Source organism: Fukomys damarensis, unplaced genomic scaffold (genome assembly GCF_012274545.1).
Source record: "Fukomys damarensis isolate Sample0158 unplaced genomic scaffold, DMR_v1.0_HiC HiC_scaffold_34, whole genome shotgun sequence".
Lineage (NCBI taxonomy): Eukaryota > Metazoa > Chordata > Mammalia > Rodentia > Bathyergidae > Fukomys > Fukomys damarensis.
Window position 1 is genome coordinate 24753322 of NW_022900946.1, and position 16656 is coordinate 24769977.

Genomic DNA, 16656 nt, shown 5'->3' on the forward strand with positions numbered 1-16656 from the left:
AAAACTGACTTTCCTGTGGAAACATATGTTTACATAAAACTTTGTTTACTTTGGGTTTTTGTTTGTTTGTATCTTTATACAGATAACAAGAAATCTCAAGCTTCTGTCAGTGGTAAGAGTTTTTTCTTTTGAAATAAAGTTTTTCCCAACCTCAGACTTGTGGCAGCAGGTGTGAGATGGTGCATGCTTCTTCCTGTGCCTGGGTTAACCTGTTGCTGGAGGAGAATGTTCAGGAGATCTCTGGCAGGGCAGAGGCTCGCCAGCTGTGGCCCAGTCTCTCCTCTACCTGTTATCTTCCTGCAGACTGAAGTCAGATGATGCTTGTCCATCCTGTTTCAACCAGCAAAAAGATTTAAAAACTCATAAAGTTATTGATTCATCATCTAAAATTTTTGAGCTCCCTGGGAGAGAACTATTATCATATATTCAGTATAACGATCTCTAGTAACATGTCTTACAGAGTGGATGTGAATTCGGTTTCTTAAGTTACAAAATTTCTTTGCAAAGTCAGAATCTTTTCATTTTAATTTCAAGGTTTGGTCACATCAGGGGAATTCTGCCGTCGGAGTCCTGATCTCTGCTGCCCAGGATGGGGTTAAGCCAGGTTCAAGCTGGGCTTGATCTCCACAGCCTGTCAGGAAGGGTGTGAGCTGGCACTATAGGCTGGGTGTCTGGGTGTCCTGCCGTACATAGGGAGCTGTAGATGATGGTGCCCGTGCCTGTGTAGGCCCCATCTCAACCGGTGTAATGATTCTTAGCCTGTTAGGGTGGGAGGGTCAAGTGCAGGGAGCCGGGAGAGTGCCTGGGCTCTGTGGCGTTGGGTAGTCCTTGGCACTACCCCGTTTTGTGGAAAGGCGACCCAGTCAGCCCATACCTGTTTGCAGGCTACTGTTTACTGTGAGTGCACACTTTTGTGATGATAGCATCAAGCTTTCCGTCTGTGGTTGTGACACTGCTGACTGAGCTGAGCCTGCGTTCCTGAGGAGCTTAGTGAGCCTAGTCTGCCCTTCAGCACTCTGTGAAGCTCTCTTGCATACCTTGGCCTCTGTGATGAACTGCTTCTGGCTGCACAGCTGTACTGGGGCAGTTTCCTGCAAAGACTTGGCAACAGAGGTGGGAGCTGGTGTGCCAGCCTTCTTGTGCCCTCCTTGAGGACTGTCTGCCTGACTCTTCTCTGCTCTGGCCGCAGTGCTCCCACCGGTTGGGGAAAGGGCCCCTTGTACTTTGTTTCTGGAAATCCCTGCTGTGTGCTGACCTAACCATGGGGTCTAGGTAGCCAGGTCATGGCTGTCATTAGCCTTTCAGGACTCAGCTCATCTTTAGACTGACTGCCAGTGTCAGAGGGATCATTTCTTGCCCTGCACTAGGACCCTGACCTAGGCCAACAGGGGTGGGTGTGCTCCTTCTCATGTGGTTCATGTTCTGGCAGCATTGATCAACATACATATCCTGGCTCTGGGCTGCTGGCTGTCAACTTTCGGGGCTTCCTGGGAGTAAAGCATGTAGATGAGAAGATGTGTGTGCTCTGTGAACCTGTTCAGCCCTGGGTACTTTGCTGAGTTGCTGCGTGCTTGTTCCCACAGACCCCATGAATGCACTGCAGAGCCTCACCGGTGGACCTGCCGCAGGAGCAGCCGGAATTGGCATGCCTCCTCGGGGCCCAGGACAATCCCTGGGCGGGATGGGTGGCCTTGGTGCCATGGGGCAGCCAATGCCCCTCTCTGGGCAGCCACCCCCTGGGACTTCAGGGATGACTCCTCATGGCATGACTGTGGTGTCTGCAGCAGCTCCGCAGAGTGAGTACCTAATTTCAAAGAGAATTTGCTGCTTTCTTTTTACAATACTGCATTTTATTCCTTTCCTTATGATGACATTAAAGAAAAGCATGGAGAAGCTCCAAATACCCCTGTCTTTTTTGTCTCTCTAAGATTATTATGGAGAGAAAAGCTTTCAGCTCTGTTTGAGCTACCAAGAGGATTAAGTGAAACTGGGCCTCTGTTTTGTTTTGTTTTTTCCATTCCTAGGGATTGAACCCAGGGTATTCAGACTGAACTATATTCTAGCCCTGTTTGCTTTTTATTTTGAAAGAGTCTCCTAAGTTGCCCCACTTGAGCACAAACTTATGATCCTCCTTTCTCAGCCTCCCAGGGTGCTGGAATCACAGGTGTGCATCACCATGCCTGGAGAAACTAGGCTCTCTTTTTAGCCCTGGGTGGGGGTGGGAGGGACTTGTAGGTGGTTGGGGAGGGCATAGGCCAGCATCCAAGGTCTGGGTTGTGTGTTTTTGTTTGTTTGTTTTTTGTTTTGTGGGGGCGTACTGGGGCTAGAACGTGGGACCTTGCATTTTCGAGGCAGGCGTTGGCACCACTGAGCTAAATCGCCGTTTTATCATGGAAAGAGGAACAGTGTATCTTGGGCGGCTCTTGGCTGTGGAGCAATGCAGTTTCAGCACCCCATAACCCCATGATCTGTCCCAAGACCCAGAGCTATCCCTTTTGGTGTTGCTCTTGCCGCCTGGACAGTCCTGGCTTGTAACTCACAGCCGCATCTTCTCTGGGTTCCCCTTCCTTGAAGGAGGTGCTTTGTTCTCCATAGGCGATGTCATTGGTCCCTGCATGTGGCTGCCTTGGCCAGGAGTGGAAGTGGGGCCGTAGTCAGGTGCTCTAGTTGGACCAGAGCTGCTCTCAGGGAGAATCAGTGAACCTGCTTCCTCGTTTTTTTTTCCAAGACCCATCTTGATGTCTGCCTGATTCCCATGAACATTTACTCAGTATTTGTAATGTGCTGTACCTACTGCAAAGTGCTTCAGTAGTTTTTTCCCCTTTATGTAACTTTATTTTTGACATAGTTTGATAGGAAGTCATAGAATAGCAGTGCCTTTTAGCATGTGCCTTTTACCTATTGCCTCCAGTGATGATGTCTTGTGTAGTATGTTGTCAAAAGCAAGAAATAGTATTGGAACAATAATACCAACTCGGGTTGAGACTTTTTGTTTTGTTTTTTGAGACAGTCTCCTTACATAGTCCAGGCTGGCCTTGGACTCATGTCAATCCTCTTGCCTCAGTCTCCCGAGTGTTGGGATTACAGACATGCATCACCACGGCCAGTGAGACTTTATTTACACTTAAGTTTTCCCAGATGTGTGCACATAGCTATGTGTAGCTCTGTGAGATTTCCCATGTGGAATAAATCAGTTATCACCACAAACAGCATACAGGATCATTCCGTCATTCTCACAAACTCCCTGAGCCATGACGACCACTCGTCTGTCCTGCCTCTACAGTGTGTCACTTTGTGATTCTTGAGGAAATGAAATCATAGACATTTGACTTTTGAGATTGGCTCCTTTACTCCTCCTTGTGCCCTTGAAATCCATCCAAGGTGTGCAGTAGTCCATGCCATTAATCGCGGAGTGTTCCCTGGGACGGGCCTTCCCGTCTGCTTTCCACTCACCTGGAAGGACATTTGCTTTGTTTCCAGTGTTATGTTGCTGTGGACATCTGTACACAGGCTTGGTGTTTGGACATATTTTTGTCATGTGTCCCTCACAACAACCCTGAGAAGCAGGAAGTGGTAGTGCATGCACGCCTTTAATCCCAGCACTTGGAAGCTGAGGCAGGAGGATCATAGTGAGTTGGAGGCCAGCCTAGGCTACATAGTGAGTTGAAGGAAAATGATAATAATAGCAACAACAGCAACCCCATGAAGAGGGCAGAGTCATTGCCCTTGCTTTGGCAGTGGGGTAGCTGTGGCAAGAACTGTAGTCTCACTGGAATGAACTGGAATGGAAAGCCAGCGCCTTCTTCACCCCTACATCCTGACCTGTGTCAGGTTTCCTGTAGGAACATCACCTTTCCCTTTTCAGAGGCTGTAGGGGTCCTCTTTCCCACCCACTCTTGCACTGGAACCTTTCTCCATCTCCAGCCACTCCCTCCTCATATTGCCTTCTCTTTCTTTTTTTCTTTTTGGAGACAGGGTCACACTATGCAGTTCAGGCTAGCCTTGAACTCCAGGCAATCTTCCTGCCTCAGCCTCCCTGAGATTAGGTGTGTGTCGCCACACCTGGCTCTTACTGACTTCTTACCATCTAACTCTTGACACATTATGATTTCCTAATCCTCAGACATCTCCACTTGGTTCTTCATCCTAAGCTCCCCTCTTCTCTCTCATCAGCATACCTGATGCACAGAGCAGATTTAGACGAGGAAACACAGAAGTTCTGGCTTCTTTCGCAGTGTACTAAGAAATGATTTTTAAATATATGGATTTAGAATCTCTCCTAATTGCTTTGTTAGCCCACTCTTAAGACTTTGTCTTAGAATTATTATTTGTCAGAAGTTCAGTGGTGAATCACTGGTATCCTCTGACTCCTCCCCAGTCTGACCTTGACCCACATCCTGTTTTCAATTCTCCAGGGCCTTGTCTACTGGGTGGCACTAGTTGAAAGTTGAAGTGGCTTCTCTGCTTTTGCATCTTGCTGCTCTCTCTGTGAGAGAACTTCCCTCCCTGCCCTTGATCCCTTGCCTCCTTGATCTACTTGAAATAGTGGTATTGTCTCATTGGCTTTTGAGATCCATCCCTTCTTGGTGCTTTCTGCATACATCACTGCGTAATTCTGGCTGACTCAGATCTTCTCCAGATACCCCCCTAAGGCAAGCCTTGGATCTGAGATTTTGCAAGGGACTTTGAAAAGGCAGGCCAGTGGATACTGGTAGACTCCCGGTGACCCAAGTTAGACAGAAACCACTAATTGTGCATATGGCTGGGGCTGTGACACAGCTTTAGAAGCCAGAGTTTTCACTCTGTGTTTGTTCCTCAATAAATTTTATATTGTGTATAGAAAACTGACTTTAAAAATAATTCCTACATGTGGCCGTGTGACAGACTGCTGCTGAAGATTCTTCCTCTTTTGAGATATCCTGCATCAGTGAGAGTGAACGTTTTATAGCTTTTAGTGAGACAAACAGCCTGCTGTGGCACTCATGCTCCCCACCACTGTCCTAGATTCTGGTTAGGCCGCTCTTTGGATTGCTGGCCTGCAGAAGGCTGAGCCCTGGCCCACTATCAAACGGGGAAGGCAAGCCTGGGATTCCTCTTCTGCCAGGATTTATGTTGGGGACCTGTGGCACCCTCTGGAAGCTGATGTGAGAATTGCACAGGTTAAGGTTAGGCAGTGTGAGCACACAATCAGAATTCACCCGGTATGAAGGAAATGGCATCATGAAGGAGAATAAACATAAACAAATATAGAGACACTCCGGGGCCATATATACTGTCACTGTTAAATATGGGCTGTAATGTCAGACACTGACATGAACCTGTAATCTCAGCATTGAGGGAGGCTGAGGCAGGAGGATTGTAAGTTGGAGTCCCACCTGGGCTACTTAGCAAGCCCCTTTGTCAAAATGAAATGCACCTGGGCATAGTGGCGCACACCTGTAATCCTAGCACTCAGGGAGCCTGAGGCAGGATCACCAAGAGTTCAAGGCCAGCCAGAACGATGAATAACAAGACACTACCACAAAACACCACCACCACCATCATCAAATTAAAAGATGTGGAGATAAAGCTCAGTGGTGGGGTACCCTTGAGTTTATTTCCTAGTATCAAAAATACACACATCATCAACCCCACCCCCATCCCCACCCCTGTGCTATAGCAGTGGTGGTGAACTTATGGCTTGAGGGCTGTATTGGGCTGTATCATTGAAAGCTTTAAAGGGTTCACCATCATCACTGAGGTATAGACTCCAGGTGTGTAAAGATGTAAAGGGTAGGATTCTACCTGAAAAAGCTGTGGCTAATCAGATTTGAAAAGGGGCTAATGGTGCTTATAGTACAGTTATTGAAGGAGAAGTATAGTTATTGAAGGAAGAATGTGTGGACGGGCAAATAGTAGATGTGATAGAGCTGAAAAAAGAATTTTGAACTGCTCATGGTGCTGCATGCTTGTAATCCCAGCTCTTGGGTAGCTGAGGCAGGAAGATCACTGCAAGTTTAAGGCCAGCCTGGGTTACATAGTGAGTTCAAGGTGAGCCTGAACTGCATAGTGAGACCCTGTCTCAAAAACACAAAATCAAAACATTTGTGAACCAAAGCTACATGTGAAGAAATTACCTAGTATAACACAGAGAAAAGGACCTGTAAAATACAAAAGAAAGAGCAAGAACTGAAAAGGAATATCTGAAGGTGAGACCAGCATCTAATCAAAAGCCCCAGAGAACCAAATGCAGAGAATAGAAGAAAACATTCTGAGAAGAGGTAATAGCTGTAAAAAGCCCAGCTGATCCCAAGCAAGTTAAATCAAGGTCATCTATATCTTAACCTGCTGCTGTGGAAATGGAGACAATAAATTCCTGAGGGATATCTTAGAAACAGGTAATTCTGTTAGAGTAGCACTCAGTAGACTCAGCAGTCGAGTCAGAAAGATAATTTAAAAAGTGCTGCAAACAGAGCTACCAACCATTGGGTGCCTGTAAATCTAATTAATCCAAAGCCACAGGAAGCAAGAAGTTTTTAGATAAACTAACTCCCAGTGTTCTTTTATTTGTTCACCATTTCTTTTTCGTTTTGGTACCGGGGATCGAACTTGGGTCCTTGCTCTTGCAAGGCAAGTGGCAGAACTACTGAGCTAAATCCCTGGCCCAGTTCACCATTTCTTCTTCCTTCTCAAGCTATCCTTTTGAGATGCAACATAGACAGTGGGAGAAGAGATGTTGAATATATGTAAATTTAAACCAGTGATGGAGCCAAGGAGATTTTGCACCATAGGGACATCTGACAATGTCTGGAGACATTTTTGAATATCACAAATGGGGGTGCCACTGGCACATAGTGGGTAGAGGGCAGATATGCTGAGATGCTGCTAAACATCTTGCATAGGACAGCTCCCCACTATATAGAATTAACTGTCTGGGCCAAAGAGTCAGTGGTGACAAGGTTGAGAACCCTTGGCATAAATAAAAATTACTTCTAAAATGATGCTCAAAGCTGACTTCCATACACACTTGCCATGTTCCAAGCTCAATTTTGGGTGTTTTACTTTTTTTCTTTTTTGGTACTAGGGATCGAATTTGGGACCTTGCACTTGCAAAGCAGGTAGCAGCACCACTGAGCTAAATCCCGGCTTGAGTGTTTTACTTACAGTATAAAAACTTACTTAATTTTGAGCCCAGTGTGTAGAGTAGGTGGTAACATTCTCTGTTTTCTAACAGATGAAGAAAGTGAGGCAATGAGCAGTAACAGTTGAGATTTGAGTCCAAGTGGTCTAGCTTATAGTCACTGCACAGAACTTGTTTATCCTGACTCTTAACATAATTTCTACTATGAAAGGCTCAGATAAACAAGTAATGAAATAAGTGGAAGTCAGGATGGGAATATATCATGAATACCAGGTCTGTCGTGCACATATAAAAACCTACTTTAAGATATAATTAGTAAATTCGGCTAGGCGTGATGGCATACAGCTGTAATCCCAGAACTCAGAAGGCAGAGGCAGGACAATCATTTTAGTTGAAGGCTAGCCTGAGACCTACACAGTGAGACCCTGTCTCAAAAAAAAAAATTTTTTTTTGAGGAAAAAGCTTAAAATATTGATAAGATTTACACTGTTAAATATACAAACAGAAATAAGTTGAAAAATATAAGTAATCATAATAAGAGTGAACGAACTAAGCTTTTCTGCTAAAAGATAGGAAGTGTGAGATTGAGTGGAAATGGAAGAAAACAGTGCAGCTGTATTACCCTTCAAAAATGCTCCTATCGTCAGGCACGGTGGCGCACGCCTGTAATCCCAGCACCTGGAGGCTGAGGCGGGAGGAGTGTGAGTTTGAGGCCAGCTGAACTACATAGCAAGATCCCGTATCAAAGAAAAACAAAACAAAACAAAAAAAAAACACTCCCATAGCCGAGAGCAGTGGTGTGTACCTATAATCCTAGCACTCTGGGAGGCTGAATCAGGAGGATTACAAGTTTGAGCCCAGGCTGGGCTACTTAGCAAGACCCTGTTTTAATAAAAGAATGGAAGGTGTAGCTCAGTGGGAAGGCTCTGGGTTCATCCCCAGTACTGGGGGATAAAAAGCCTGTAAGGTAAGAAAATAAAAGATGAGCAAACATACATGTATTGGCCAGTTATCTCTGTTACATCATAAAGATGTATTGGGGGATTACTTCCGGTGGTACAGATAAAGTGTAGCGGAAGTGACGCATCACATCTGTGGCATTTGGAGCAGCAGCAGCAGCAGCCATTGAGAAACTTGCGAGACTTCCTGTTGGTCTACAGTCCGATGACAGAACTCTGCTTCCAGCGCTGTGTGCCCAGCCTGCACCACCGAGCTCTGCACGCTGAGGAGGAGGCCTGCCTGCACAGGTGTGCTGGGAAGCTGACTCACTCCAACCACCTCGCGGCCGTGTACATGCAGCTCCTGCCCGCCCTGGTACAGCGCTGCATCGCAGACTATGAGGCCGTCTCAGCTGTGCCAGGTGTTACTGCAGAACAGCCCACAGTCTCGCCACCGGGCAGCTGGCCAACCCCAACCCCAACCCCAACCCCAGGAGGGAAGGAGGTGAAGCCATCAAGTGAGAATAAAGCAGAAGATGATGGAAGATGAGAGTACAGGTGGTTTGAACTGTTCTTTGGGCAGTATGAGAGAATGAACTGACAAAGGAAACAATTAGATTTGTTAGCCAGTGTTGAAGTCTCAGAAGAGGTTAGTGAACAGCGTTCTCTTCTGTCCTTGTCTGGAAAGCTTCTGTTGTTTGAAGGCTTAAACTCTGTGGCCTAGTGCGACTTACGGACTCTGCCTTGCCCTTCCCAGGAAGGATTGTCTGTACCTCTGTTCATGCCCTTTACCGAACTCTTGTTCACCAATATGTTAAGATGAGTAACCTAACGCTTCCATTGTATCAAATATCTGTTATCTACCAGGCTCTAAGTATTTTATATGAATTAATTCATTTAAATCTTCATAATCACCCTATATGGTAGATACTGCTGTCTTCATTTTCAGAAGATGAGGTCGGGATTTCAGGCAGTCTAACCCCGAAGCCTGCCTTCTTACCCACTAGGGAAGCTTGGGATGCGTTCATGTATTTTCTGTATGAATATTTTCTGATCCCCTACTCATGGTGCCTGACCTTAGGGACTGGGAATAGAGCAGGGAAGAGAATTGCTGCTGCTGTGGAGCTTGTATTTCTAGTCAGGACAAATAGACCGTAGACAAATACCTGTTTATATGGGATGGTAATTGGTACTGTGGGAAAAAAAGAATTTAGGACAAAGAGGATAAAAACGTTGAGAATTGCCATCGTCTATGGCGGCTACCCAATAATAAGGTGGTGTTGGAGCACGGACTTGAAATGAGGGAGTAAGCCTTCGGGACGTGTGGAAGAAAGAGTGTTCACTGCTCTGCTGTTCAACTAGTAGTGTAAGCCGCTAGTCCGCCCCTAGCATCCCTTACTGATAGCACCCTTGAATTTTAACTGGGTACATGATCACTAAAGATGAAGATGAGATTTGGTAGCTTTAGTTGCACCTAGGTGTGACCACGTGCTTGAGTGATGTAGGAAGTTACCAGATTGTCCTTCCCAAAAAGATGTGCCTTCTCTTTTCTCCCACATCACTAGTTAGGGTGGACCCCAGCAGACACAGTGGTGAACCCTCTGGGACTTGGAAGGCAGGGACAAGACAACAACTGAAACGCTGCATGTTAGCCCTGGAGTACTTGAATAGTTACATGAGAGAGAAAACTAAACTTCTATCATGTTTAAGCCATTGTAAAAAAAAAAAAAAAAAGACATTTTGGGCAGTTACGTCAGTACTCTTGATTATTGCTAGTTAAGCAGATAAAAAATGGAACATTCAGAGAAGATTTGAACAGTATAGTGAACTTAATCTAAGCACAGGATGGACCAATATGTTTACAAAAATAAGCTATAAATTGAGTCTCAACTGTTTCAAAGTACTTTTGTCATTCACATGCTTTCAGATTGTTAAACAGAAATCTGTAACCAAAAGAAAAATTTAATAGTTCTAGAATGTAATCACTGTATTGCAAACATGTACTAATAAAGCTAAAAATTAGGGCCGGAGATTTAGTTCAGTGGTTCCACCACCTGCCTTGCAAGTGCGAGAGTTTGATCCCTGGTACCAAAATTTAAAAAAAAAAAAATTTTTTTTTTTTTTTAAAGAAAGCATGATGTACACAAAAAATAAGTTGTAATACCTACCCCAGAATGGCTAAAATAAATCATGACCATATCATTTGCTGATGGTAGAGAAACTGAATTATCGTAGGTGGGAACGTAAAATGGCACAATTTCTTTAAACTAAAGTATGTACCTCATACATTGTACTCTTGGTCACTTATCCCAGAGAAAGGAAATTTCCTGTAAAAAGTATGCATAAATGTTCATGGCTATATTTGGAATAGCCAAATCTGCAATCACCTCGGATGTTCTGCACTGTGTACTAGTCAGAGACAGATACATCCCGTGGATGTATCCTTAGCAACGGAAGGAGAAACTGTTTCTATTATTACAGCCTGAGTAATCTTCAGAGAAATGTACAGAAGGGAAAACAACAATCATAAAAGGATTCATGCTGTTTGGTTCTACTTACTATGTAACTTTTCCCCTTAGCTATTCTGTATAATTTTGAAATGACAAAACTTTAGAAATGGAGGGTATCATAGTGGTGGCCAAATTTAAAGGGTAGGACTGTTGACCAGAACTGAGGGATCTTTGTGTATTAGAACTGTCAGTCTCTTGCTCTGATGGTACTCCAACCTACCTAGGTGATAAAATTGCTATCTGTAAGAGTTTAGTAAACACACCCATACAAATTAGGGCATATTTTCGTTGTGATATACTGTAACATGGTATGAACACAAAAACTGGACCAAGCATAGAAAAGTTCTCTCAGTGGGGTGGTTCTTTTCCTTTTTGGTTTTTTGAGATAGGGTCTCACTATATAGTTCAGGAGGGCATTGAACTTACTGTGTAGCTCAGACTGTCAAACTCACAGCAGTCCTCTTGCGTCTGCCTCCCGAATGTTGGGATTATGGCTGTGTGCCACCATGCGTGGCTTTCAGTATATAATTTTCATTAGCATATAATCTACCCATTTAGAAGGCACTGGTCAGTAGTTTTTGGTATATTTAGAGTTGCGCTATTGTCACCATAATTGGTTTTAGAAAGTTTTCATCACCCAAAGAGAAACCTCAGCACAGAAAATTTTGTTACTATTTATGTAAGAATTATTCAGGCTAGTCAAGAAGTAAAAACAGCTGAAATGTCAGCTGATGAGTAGATTAAAAAATGTGGGCAACTCATATAGTAGAATATGGTTCTATACAAATAGGGCCGGGGATTTAGCTCAGTGGTTGTGCCGCCTGCCTCACAAGTGCAAGGTCCTGAGTTCGATCCCCAGTACTACCCCCAAAACAAGACAAAACAAAAAACTAGTGAAGTTGATAACATTCCACAACTTGGCTGAACGTTGTAACTATTTTGTAGAATCAGCCAGTCACAAAATAACACATATTCTCTGATGCCATTCAAATGAATGTCTGAGTCAACAAATCCATGGGTGGAAAGTACATCAGTAGTTGCTTCCTAGTGGGCCCTTTTCTCTTTCATCCTTTTCATCGCTGGAGTCAACTCCTGTCTGTAGTAAACGAGAGTTTTCAGCTTCCTGTGACAGCCTGGGTAGCGTGCCGTGCCTGAGCACCCTTCCAGTCTGCACGGCAGCTGCAGCACTGAGGCCTCGGCTTGGTGCTGCTGCCTGTGCTGTGCAGCCCCAGGGGTGGCACTGGCCTACATCTGGGTCTCTCCTCCAGCCCAGCTGCAGCTCCAGCAGGTGGCACTGCAGCAACAGCAGCAGCAGCAGCAGTTCCAGCAGCAGCAGGCGGCGCTCCAGCAGCAGCAGCAGCAGCAGCAGCAGCAGCAGCAGCCAGCACCGGCAGGCCGCGCTCCAGCAGCAGCAGCAGCAGCAGCAGCAGCAGCAGCAGTTCCAGGCACAGCAGAGTGCCATGCAGCAGCAGTTCCAAGCGGTGGTGCAGCAGCAGCAACAGCTGCAACAGCAGCAGCAGCAGCAACAGCACCTCATTAAGCTGCACCATCAAAACCAGCAACAGGTACCAGGCTCCCTGCTCCTGCACCGGGCCCCTCCACCGTCCTTCAGCCTAGGATGGCATCAGCCATGGAGTTGCTCACCAAGGGTCCTCCTTTTTTGGTTGCTATTAATTTTATAGGTAAACTTTTGATATACATAGTGATAACATTCATCGTAGGGAATTTGTACCTGTATATAATACATCTTGTTTCCCTTTTCCCCATTCTCCTCCCTTTCCTCCAGCCCTTCTTCCCCTCCTTTATAAAGCTTTATTCCATTTCTCCCTTCTCTTCGTTTTTTTCTTTCTTTTCTTCCTTCCCTTCCCCTCCCTCCTACCTTGTTCCCATTCCCATTTGAACATTTTTCTCTCTACTTCCCAAGGGTCCTTCTTAACAGATGCTGCCTGCCTTCCTGTGTAGACTTTCCACAAAGTTGGACTGGCAAGAAAATTAGGCCTTGACTTCATAGGGTGGTGCTGCACTTCTGGGAGTGTCCCCTAGCTTGGGCCTGCTGCACACTGTGGGGCATTAACTGAGACAGGAAGGGCACAGACACTTAAGAGATTCGGGGATGTTTGAACTGTACTGCTGGAGGTTTTTTGTTTGTTTTTTTGGGGGGGGGTTTTGGTTTTTTGAGACAGGGTCTCGCTATGTAGTTGAGACTGCCCTGGAACTCACTATGTAGCCCAGGCTGGTCTCGAACTCACAGCGATCCGCCTGCCTCAGCCTCCCGAGTGCTGGGATTACAGGCATGTGCCATCATGCCCGACTTGTTTTTGAAGACATAAACACTCCTCTTATTTTGTCTCTCAGCTGTCTGCGCACAGTATCAGGTGATCTCCAGCTGGTGTTTGTAGGGCAGTGGTAATGTCACATTGGAACTCCTGCTGGTAGAAGCTGTTTTGTCCTCCTGTGTTTTGTAGTCAGAAACTAGATGTGTCAGCATCTGTCCTCTTAGCACATACTGGTTGAGAGAGAAATGTGCGAAGGGCTCTTTTGCACCTGCTGAACCCCTCTGTATCTTGGAGACTTCTCTCCCTGGGATGACTGCATCCCAGCCCCACTTGTCTTCCTCGTGAGAAGTAGACACTGGCCATCATGGAAGCTCGTACTGCTGACCACCCAGGCTCCAAACAGCAACATTGGTAAAAGCTGCAGAAACCTGCACTTGGCCTGAGCTTTTAGCCTACCTTTTGTGGAGGTGCACCTACTACTGTTTATTATTCCTAAACCTTCTGGGTATTTCCCTTGAGCCATTCCAAGGGTGGATCTGTCTCCAGTGGCAAGGGTACAGCCACACTTGGTGTGTCCTTGGTGTCTAGAAGACAGCTGGTGTTGGCCTGAAGGGTCCAGGTTCCTTTTCTTGGGATGTGCTCCCCTCCCTGTGTGAGAGGTCAGCGAGACAGGCCTCCATGGAGGCAATGTTAATGCCTCCCGGGCTTTCTGGAGCTGAGGCTGGCACTAGAAGGAGCTGGCACCTGAGAGGCTTATGGGTAGTCACTGAGTGCTGCTTTTCCTGTCCTCAGATACAGCAGCAGCAGCAGCAGCTACAGAGGATGGCACAGCTGCAGCTGCAGCAACAGCAGCAGCAGCAGCAGCAGCAGCAGCAGGCTCTGCAGGCCCAGCCACCAGTACAACAACCACCCATGCAGCAGCCACAGCCTCCCGCTTCCCAGACCCTTCCCCAGCAGCTGCCACAGATGCATCACCCACAACACCACCAGCCTCCACCACAGGCTCAGCAGCCCCCAGTGGCTCAGAACCAACCATCACAAGTTCCACCACAGTCACAGAGCCAGCCTTTGGTGTCACAGGCTCAAGCCCTTCCTGGACAGATGCTGTATGCCCAACCACAGCTGAAATTTGTAAGTACCCAAAGCCCATACATAGTGAGGCACGTGCATCTCTTCTCATGGTGTTGCATGTGGCTAGTAGTTCTGTCAACCAGGCACTGTTTTCTTTACACACTAGAACTTGGACAACCCTCATGTTGGCCCACCCATCTGGCTTTGTAGCATAGGCCAGTGAGGGACTGTATGCTCTGAGAGCTACTTTTGCAGCCGGCATGGAGATGTCTTATTTTCCAGGCCATGTGGTTGATTTCAGTAGTGTCTGTGGTGCTTGAAGGTGGTGGGTGATCAGGCTGACATGTAGTCTCGCCACAGGGGAGGATGTGCTACAGCAGTCAGATGTCCGTGGTGCTTTACTTACTGTTTGGAGTTATATCCTATGCCGAGATCTGTTTTTTTTCTCCCTGCAGTACTAAGAATTGAATCCAAGACCATCATACTGAGCTATACCCCCAAATCTTTTTTTAACTTACATTTTTACTCTTTTCTTTTCTTTCTTTCTTTCTTTTTCTTTTTTTTTTACCAAGGATCGAACTTGGGCCCTTGGGCTTTTCAAAGCAGCAGAACCACTGAGCTAAATCCCTGGCCCCTTTAGTTCTTGATAAATTGCCTAGGCTGGTCTTGAACTTGTGATCCTCCTGTTTCAGCCTCCCATAGTGGTAAGATTATAGGTGTGTGCCATCTTGCCTGGCTAAGTTTTTTTGTTTTTTTGTTTGTTTGTTTTTTGAGACAGGGTCTCACTGTGTAGTTGAGATTGACCTGAAACTCACTGTGTAGCCCAGGCTGGTCTCGAACTCACAGCAATCCTCCTGCCTCAGCCTCCTGTGTGCTGGGATTACAGGTGTGCACCACCATGCCCAGCCTAAGATTGTTTTTAAAACTTTTACTTCCTTTGGTGCTGGTGGTGGAACATATGTTCCACCATTGAGCTACACCTTCAGGTTTTTGAAAAGCCTGATCATTTCCATAGTTTTGAGAGGGGTATTCATATAAAATACTATTATTTTCAGTCTTGTACATCTCTACAAGGTAAATCCAGCCCATGACATTTACAGCACAGAGAGTGTTGCCACCGAGATAAATATAACTGTGACACCCTTTCAGTTCCCTAGTTCTTGTGACCTTTTCTGTTTGTGATTCGTGGAGTGGTGTGGGATTAGGAATCTCACCTGACCCGAGTGTCTGAGTGAAGGAGAGCCCCCCTGCTGCAGGTTGGGAGGCTTGACGACCGTAAGGGACAGAAATGGTCACTCACCTGTCACTCGAGAGCCAGCCCACCGGGACCTGAACTTGGTGTGATGGGCTGTGTCCTGTTGGGATTGGGTCTGGTGGCCTGGAGACGTCGAGGGAGGGGCCGCCTGTCTGGGTCTAGTTGGGGCCTGTCTTATCCCTGTGCAGATTTTTTGCACTTGGTCCTACATTGTCTGCTTTTCTTCCCTGACTCTTTTACCCAAGCTCATCTTTCTAGCTGAGCTGCCAGCTGGCCAGTCCTGGTTTCCTTCCTCCTGGACCATCAGCATATTTAGCCAGAGGATGAGCAGGTTAGGCTAGGCATTCGGCTTTGTAGAGGCCATTGCTCTGCTCACTGCAATAGCTGGTGTTGGGGGTGCTGCTTCTCAGCAGAGTTAGAGGAGCTAGGGCCTTGTCCGTGCTAGCTCATAGCTTGGCTGGTGTGGGACATTTTTTATGACCTTATGGTATCAGTGACAGCGAGTAACAGTTACATCATGGCCTGTGCAATCATGATAATCTCATCTCCCTTCTTTAGAAAGGTTCAGTTGCCTTCGTTCCCACAGAGGTACTGTGTGCTCTACTCTCTGCGCCAGGCAATTCCAAATCAAATCCATCCTTCCTGCAGGTCCGAGCTCCGATGGTGGTCCAGCAGCCACAGGTACAGCCTCAGGTACAGCAGCAGCCAGCAGTGCAGACAGCACAGGCTGCCCAGATGGTGGCTTCTGGAGTTCAGGTAAAGGCCTCGGGTCGCTAGCTGGTGCGTGTCCACCTCCCTTAGAGGTCCAGTGAGGTTCCAGTTTGGTTTAGGGTCTGCGGTGGTGAAGCATGGGGAATCATCTCTCCTTTGCACTCTGAAACGTGCCGTGTTTTCAGGGTAGACAGCTCTGTTCAGTCCCGACCGGGACCCTGCCAACTGCACATGTAGTGTGTGAGGCTTTCATTTTACCCCCGGCACCCTTGTCTTCTCTTCTTTCTCTGCTCCGAGCACGGTTTCGTCTTCACTCTGCTTCCATCTGAGCCCCTAAAGACGGGACTGGCGGGTGGGGCGGCTCCTCTGAACGTAGGAAGAAGATGAGAACAGCACTGAGTGTTTAGACATGGGCAGGTGTGTGTTCCACAAGAGCGTGGGAAGAACGGACCCTTCACATGGTGCTGTCCAGCTAGCCCGTGCCTGTCTGCTCTAGATCAGATGTCAGTGGAATGATGGGACACAGCAGGCCTATCCTGGCCTTTCCTAGTGTCTGGGGACAGGACATCCAGGGTTCCTCTAACTTGGCTGATGTGCCCACCTCACCTTCACGCTAGTGACTGTACAGGGAGGTACCTCACTGGGGCCTTGATTCTCCCTCTGTCCACATGGTGACAGGCGCACCCCTAGTCCTGACTTGCGTGATTGGCTTCAGAAGTCGTCAGAATGTGCCGGCTTATAGAGGGAGGCTGTTAGAGTTCCAGCCTCAGCCGGT

General features: G+C 46.7%; 1 protein-coding gene across 2 annotated transcripts in view; it reads left to right on the forward strand.

The window, feature by feature from the left end:
• Med15 (mediator complex subunit 15) overlaps positions 1 to 16656 on the forward strand; it is a 65441-nt gene that overhangs the window by 35890 nt on the left and 12895 nt on the right. For both annotated transcript variants that reach the window (XM_010620741.3, XM_010620740.3), the window contains exons 4-9: positions 83 to 112; positions 1584 to 1796; positions 11837 to 11907; positions 11963 to 12133; positions 13637 to 13975; positions 15819 to 15926. In XM_010620741.3, coding sequence (XP_010619043.1) covers positions 83 to 112; positions 1584 to 1796; positions 11837 to 11907; positions 11963 to 12133; positions 13637 to 13975; positions 15819 to 15926 — 932 coding nt within the window. The remainder of the gene's footprint in view (positions 1 to 82; positions 113 to 1583; positions 1797 to 11836; positions 11908 to 11962; positions 12134 to 13636; positions 13976 to 15818; positions 15927 to 16656) is intronic.